The sequence below is a fragment of the Phytophthora infestans genome, genomic scaffold, assembly GCF_000142945.1.
Source record: "Phytophthora infestans T30-4 supercont1.67 genomic scaffold, whole genome shotgun sequence".
Lineage (NCBI taxonomy): Eukaryota > Oomycota > Peronosporomycetes > Peronosporales > Peronosporaceae > Phytophthora > Phytophthora infestans.
The window spans coordinates 125119-132607 of record NW_003303692.1 but is presented as its reverse complement, the minus strand read 5'-3'; the positions used below and the strand labels follow the sequence as shown (position 1 = coordinate 132607).

Genomic DNA, 7489 nt, shown 5'->3' with positions numbered 1-7489 from the left:
GCTGGCAGCATTTTTGCTATTTTTCGGTAAGGACCTATCTAAACTGCATATTCTTGGTCGGCGATAACTGCGCGGTAAACATGCGACTTGCGCGCCTCATGGGCGTGACGCTTGTAGGCTGTGCAAGCCACCGTCTGAACCTCGCAGTCCGAGCGCTACTAGACCCGCAAGAACATGACCTCGAACAAGTCCAGTCGCTAATGAAAAAACTGCGGACGATCACACAAGCGGCGAAGTTAGGGTAAATTCTTCACTATTGTCTATTTAAAATTGCTTTTTTCAATTTTGTTTTTAATCGACTGAGGACACCACTCTGGCCCAAGCTGCGTCAGCAAACACGCTGGGGGTCATCGTACGCGATGCTGGCTTGCTTTTTTGAGCTCCGAAAGTTTATAAACGCAGACGATGAAGACCTGGTCGAGCTACTACTGTCATCAGCCGCTAATCGCAGACTCAAAGCGCTGCTGATGGAAATGAGCGACATCGAGTCAATTTTCAAGAAATTGCAGTCGGATGAGTCTAACCTTCTTGGCGCTCGCGATCTGCTGGATGGGCTGCTGGTGAAAAAACAAAGTTTTATTCATTATCTCGGTAAGGCTTTGCTTTTTATTTTATTTTCTGAGGTAACCTAATTTTTTTTATAAAAAGTTAGCTCCAAGAGTGGATATCGTGCACTCTCCAGATTTTAAAGGCAATGTGGTCAAAGTTCTCGGTGGCCATGAGAAGGACCTAACGAGTGCTGAAAAAGAGGCACTGAGACCCTTTCAACGTGCGACCAGCAGGAGCAGCGACCCAGGTATCTATTGATTCAACGAAGAAATCCATAAATATTATTTTGAGCAACCCTGCTTCCAGTATCTCAATACAAGAGGGAGCAGTACTAAATCCGGGACCAAAAGAAACAATTTGATTGCTCTTTTCAAAAACATTTTCTTCAAATAATGAACAAAATGTCAAAATGAGAGTAGTGTCTTTTTTGCCAAAAAGTAGTTTTTCGTCGAAATTGACACTAATACTTTAGAAAACAACTTTGAATATTACCCATCCCGACAAACTTAATTTCACCGTTCTGTGTTGCCTATGAAAAGTTCTTGAGATATGGATACAGGAAAATGAAGACTCTACGTGTGCTGTTCGGTTTCAGGAAGTGCTGGCACATATGTGAGACTGCGACTACTTTCAGAGTTACTGAGATAATCGTCTTTAAAGTTGACCAAACATTTTTTCCTGGTAGTGCGAGTAGTAGTACGGACGGCCCTTTAAGGATTAATTCGAGATTATTTACAAACGCCTTGCTAGTGTATGAGCAGTGTCTGAGCCGCTCCGGTACCTGTCTGCCAATCTGTAGCTATAGCACGCCGGACCTCTGCGGATCTTGATGCACGACGAGAAGGGATGGGCTGTGGGTCCTGCAGAGGGAGGATGATTGTGTGAATACGCCGTTCATCGGTGCTCAAGCCATCTTCTTGGGATTCCGTCAGCTAAAAATATACGGACGACAGGGAGCTGCATGGGTCACCCACAACGATGCGATGATGTATTCGGTCGTGGTTTCGCTCCGGGGGAAATTCAAGGGCGCCGGGAGCCGTACCAGTCACTCGCCAAAGAATACGCCTAGGCTAATTGTTTGTATCTAAAATCCGTGCTTTCTGAACGACTGCGTAGCCGTTTCGGGCATCGAAATCATTAATAGCCGCTTTTTCGTAGTCACCAAACCACCGATTCTGGGATACAGCTACTTTAGCGTTACACGGTTTTAGCGCCTGGGTCGGCGAAACAGTCGTAATTTTACACGTGAGTGTCGGAAGGGGGGGGGGTCGCTGGTGTATCAGTAACTTTTGTTGTTTAGTGTGGGAAATCGACAGGGCACGTTGATCTGGTGCATACTTGTATGAAGCACCAGTTTGGAAGGCCCCGAGAGAATTCTTTCACGCTTTTTTTTAATAAAACAACAGATCCGAGACCGTGTATTTGGCATCGCCTTTAAAATTATCGTAGTGATCCAATACTCTGCCCTCATAGGGCTTCACTTTTCGTGTTTACCCAGCGCCCTTCCTCTTTTTGCGGTCCGACCTCTACACACTCTAGTTTATCCCAATGCTGTTTTTTATCCCATCAGGGTTGCGTTTAGCTCTCGGGAAGCGTCTTCTAATAGATAGAAGCTTTATAGGTCATTCTGGGTGGGCCTTCAACTTCTCCAGCAGCTCTATCTTCTCTATCTCGGCTCGCTGGATGCACTTGCGTTTGGACATCATGTCCTCATATACAAAGTGGACTCCGAAACCAATTGTACGTAGCTTTATCCGAGTCAGATAATTCATATCAACTCGCGCGAGCTAACATGAATCAGGCAAAATTCAAAATAACTCGCGCGAGATAAAGAATTAGGCACAAAGTCAGAATAACTCGCGCGAGTTTATACAAATCAGGCACAGTCATTTTTTTCATGTGAATTAGATAAACACTGATCTAATCTAATGCTAAACTGCTACTAAAATGAGATTTCAAAGGGTGATAAGTCTCGACGGGCTCCATGCAGTCCAGCCCCTCTGACATGTCTGGAATTAAATTTGCGTCGTCGTCGATCTTCAGTGGTATCGGGCTCTAACCCTCGTGCATCACGCGAGACTACACTGATGAAAGCTGCTGCTACAAGACAGCATGTACACCCTAGCACGGTGATGCACTGTCTGTACGACTACTACTACCTCGGTTGCTCACGGAAGGATCTGGCGCACGTCTACAACAAGACCTAACAGACTATAAGTAGCTGGATCCATGCCTATGAGGAAACAGGAACCTACCAGCAAGCTACATTAAACACAGATAGGAAGCTCTCAGGAGAGGGACTTCGCAAGTTTTTTTTTTAGCAGAGACCTTTGTCCTACCTCGACGAGGCACATGATGCATTTCTCAAGCACTCCCACATCAACATATCGAGGACATCTGTGTGTGAATTATCCACGATTTTGGACTAACGTGGAAAGTATTAGAGCGCAGGGCCATCCATGTAAAGGAAAGAAACATTTTTCGATTTGCTGAAAGCTCATGAGTACAGACATTGTTTTTTTTCTTGATGAGTCTCATGACATAGAGGTGCTGCACCTTGCCTATGCTTACTTGACATAGGGAAAGCTCCAAAGAATACCTCGAGTTTCCATGCTTGCTTTCATTGGCGTTAATGGTGTTATCGACTACTACGACTCTGTGGGGGACATTTTACCGGATAGAAATCGTGCGATGCCAAGATTTTTCTTATTCGAAGCGTGCAGGTGCTCGCCCTTACCCGAGATCCAATTCGCTTTGGATATTATATGGTGCATCGATCCACTGTCATCCCGAAATTGCTCACTTCCTCAGAAGCATCGGAATAGTACCGATTTTTCTACCGGCATATTGCCCATTTTTCAATCCTATTGAATATTTGTTCGGCTACGTGAAGAAGGCGTTCCAGAGGCATTACGAGGACTCTACTGACAATAATTTAGTGCCGTTCATTTTTGAAACTTTCCGCCGTTTTGCAAACTTTGACATGGCTCGGACTTTCAGCGTTGTGGCTGGACGGTGGAGGGCATCTTCAATCTCTTAGGTCTGCTGTCTCCAGAGAACGGAGCGGCTCCAAATCTGGACCGGAGCTCGACGGAATTGGACGCAAACGAAGACTTGCGTGAAGATGTGTTCGGATTTCGTACGCTTAGCTAGTTGGTTAACATCAAATTTAGCTATCAAGAAAAAATCTTGTGCTCTCTTGGTTAATGTTCTGCTTTAATTTATGTCTATAGGCTCTGTGTACCCAATAGTGCTTCGGTGCAGCTCGCTCCATAATTGCATGGTTTGTTTTAATGACAGCTCTTCTCCGCTCCCTGAATCAGTCTAATACGAATAGGTGCTGCTACGTTGAATGATATTATAGCAATTTATGCTGTTAAGAATAATTATAAATGCAATTCACTAATGTACCAGCGTAAATAAATATTTACCTGTCGTTAATTTTCGCATTATTGGTGCTCGACGTCCTCAATATTTTCCATGTTCTCCAGCGGATTGGCCACTTATTCCGGGTTTGTAAGAGAAAAGCAACGGAGGACGGGCTCAATCTGGGACTTGTGAGACTGTAGGCCTTGCTCATAGCATTCTCGACGTCGTCCATACACATCTAGGTCACGACGAAGTGTACTCACCTCGGCAATGGATGCATTTACGCACTCAAGTGTCAGATTGGCTGACCGCTTAAATCCATTAAGATACTCCATAACACGAATATCTTTTACTTGTAAAAGCCGCAAAATGTGAGGTGGAGGGGGCTGTCGGATGGCATCCCAAGTGGAGCGGTCAAGATTGCGGGTAACCTCTTTAGCTCACATGCGCCACACAACAGCGCTGTTGTACGAAGCGCCCCACACAGCTTGTAGACGCCCCATGACTTCACAAAGCGAGCCTTCAGCCGTTGCACCAGCACGATCAATCTCTAACGGCCGAATACACTCTCGCAGGAAGGCTACACGGTGCTGCTTTCTCCCAAGTCCAGCCCCGTAGTCGTAGATGATAAGTGTGATTGTCTTATCGTGCATTGAATGCAACCAATTGTTTCAATCACTCTCTGACTTTGTGTTATCAACAATGTGTTTCTTCACTTTATAGATCATGAGCTTAGTCCAGCTCGCAATCGAAGTAGGCTCCACAGTCCGGCCTCCGTCCGATTTTACAGCCCTGCTATTTATATGTGGACTGAATTGCTGCCACAATTTCTCCAGTATGTCTTGGAATAACTTTTCCGCAGCTATAAATGCATCGAGCGAGTTGGCTGAGGTGTCGCGCTCCCCTACGATTCCCTTGACAATCGGCTACACAATTACGCGGTAGATGCTGAACATAGCAGGCTGGTACACTTCGGTGGACACAGGGCTGCGGATTCATTGAGGCTAAGGCGACACGCGTGCAAGCTCTTGGGATGCAGGCGTTTGAGGTGGCGTCGTCATCTTGAAGATTAAGAGAATTCACGATCGTATTGCACATTATCATTCTGTATCATAGGCTCGAGCGATTTATGGGCGATCGCCAAATTTGGAGTAGCTCACAACGAGCGGCCTCCAAATTCTGGTCGGTCGTACTGAGTCGGTGCCTGATTGGCGGAAAAGCTCACCTTTCAGCTCTTCAGAAAAATAGAATCTTATTGGTCAATGCGGAGGCGACCGACCTGCTAACGGATGCGCCCGAATAAAAGCCCCCTACCGAATAGTGTCCTGTGGAGTGCTACATGCCTGCACTATTAAATACAAGCCCCTCCTGAATAGAGTCCTTATAAAAACTACCAAATCTGCTATTACAAATTTGCTGACCATCCATTCTACGGAGAGAAACTTTTCCGTCATTTCCAATAATGCCTCATCAAAGGCAGTCAGTTAGCATTGGGCTTAAGCAAGAGGTGATCAAGTGGATTAAAGATGTCGTTTCAAGGACCTACTGTACATGGAAATTAACGCTTGGAAAGAGTCAGACCGAGTCGAATACACTCGCTTTAGTAACCCACGTATGCCAAGTGTTGACACCGTTTGCGATTGGGGCCTCCGCGCGTGGCGAGACACGGATGAGGCAACAATCATGCGGAGCGTTGAAATAGCAGGCTTCTCGAGAGACCCCTCGTCGTGGTTTATATCCAAGCACGATGTGTAAGGCGCAACATTTCGTGAAAAGTGGTCGAATCGCATATGAACGAAGTCGTCGATCTGTTAAATCTTTTAATTAGATGATGCGTTAGACGATATTAACCTGGTACACGAATCATTTCAGCAAGGAATTAAGTCCTTACCCGTTTAAAGTCCTCTCTGTCACTTTCGGGCGACACTATTAAATATAGTCCGGACTCTAATAGGGCGCGTCCGTTATTTAAAAAACTTCTTGTTTAAAACAATACAATGTTTCTTTTTGAGTTTAGTACTTCGAGCGAACAAAATGAAGTTCGTTTTCTTTTCGTGCGTCTGATACCCTACGATACAGCTACTGCTCTCAAAGTTAAAAGGGTAGGCTGATCATGAGCCTCCAACCTTCTTGTTCCATTCGCCCGTCCGAGCCTTTTTCTTCTTCAACCCATCCTCAAGTACATCGAGAGCTTTCTCCTCCTCATCAACCAATTCTGTAGCCAAAAGCAAAGAGTCATTTAGTCCAACAAGACTTCATCAACAACTCTCAGAGCCTCAACGTACCTATCGTCGCAGCGACGTCCCGGAAGTCATTGAACGCAGCACTCGCAGTAATAACCGGCGACAATCTCTTGCTCTCCTTAGAGACCGAGAACAACTGCAGATAAGGATCCTTCTTGTACGACACGGCCAGCACTCCGTTCTCCGTGAACAGCAGCTCACACGGCTCGTCTGCTAGCAAGGTCTGCACGTCCTCGTTAGAAATCTCGAGTTCCTTTAGGGTGTCCGCCACGATCTCGAAGAACCGCACGTGTTGGTAGTTCACGAGCACGGCCACGATGTTCGTCTTGGGGCAAACGGTAAGCGACACATTGATCAGACTCTTGGCCGCTTGACGGCCACTGTCGTCACTAGCTTCCTCGTCCAGAGGCTCTAGAGACACCTCGACGCCGGGAAGCAGCGTCTCAGACGCGAGTAGTTTGCCTGTCGTCATCTGCCAGAGCTTCAAAGTGTTGTCCATAGACGTGGACACCACAAGCTCCGGGGTCACAACACTGCATGCTACCTTGGTGAGACTAGCTGCGTGGCCCAAGCAGTAGCTTTCAATGATTGCGGCGTTCGGGAACCTCGACACACGCAGCTTCTCGTCACGATCGGCTGTAAGTAGTAGCGACGAATCGTGGTTGACAGCCACGTGAGTGACCATGGACGTGGTGTGGCCCAGTAGCGTCTTGAGATCACGGTCTACGTCCGGGAAGGGCACGGCCACAGCCTCGCCTGTCTTCTGGCCTACGATAGCTACGTATTTGGTCTCTCCAGTGGGTAGTTGCAAGTGGCCTACAGTCATGCACGTAGCGCTACGAGGCACAGAGCGCGCAGCCTTGAGGACCAGAGTCTCGGCCGACAGGTTCAGCTCGTAGTGGACCAGGCGTCGCTCATCCACGAGCAGAAGCAAAGCTAAGAGATCCGATCCCTGCGGTTGAAATAATTCCACGCTTGTGATGCGGTTGGCCGGCGGCGCAGGCTGCGTGGCCTGCTTCTTCTTTGACGAATTGGCTTCATCATCGTCGTCGACAGTCTCCGAAACACCGTCAGCGCCCTGCAAGACCTCAAATCGCAGCAATTTCGGCGTGTCTAAGCCAGCCGAAGTCAGCACAAACACCGTCGTGTTGCGTAGCGTCACCAAGACGTCCTGCACCACCGCCAGAAACACTCCCGTCGCCACCATTTACGAAATGGCTGGTCCCCGCATCAAAATTGGACAAAGACATGGCTACATTGTGTACATCTGGTGTAGGTTTTAGAGCTTAAACAACATTAAACCGGAGACCGCACATCGGAAATTGAGC

The 7489-nt window shown here is 47.2% G+C and overlaps 1 protein-coding gene across 1 annotated transcript; it reads right to left on the bottom strand.

The window, feature by feature from the left end:
• Positions 1-5958: 5958 nt before the first annotated feature.
• PITG_18304 (uncharacterized protein) lies at positions 5959-7368 on the bottom strand (the record flags this gene model as incomplete). The annotated part of the gene is made up of 2 exons (XM_002997712.1): positions 5959-6133; positions 6204-7368. 2 exons carry the CDS (start codon positions 7366-7368, stop codon positions 6030-6032), a joined length of 1269 nt encoding a protein of 422 aa, XP_002997758.1.
• Positions 7369-7489: the final 121 nt, after the last annotated feature.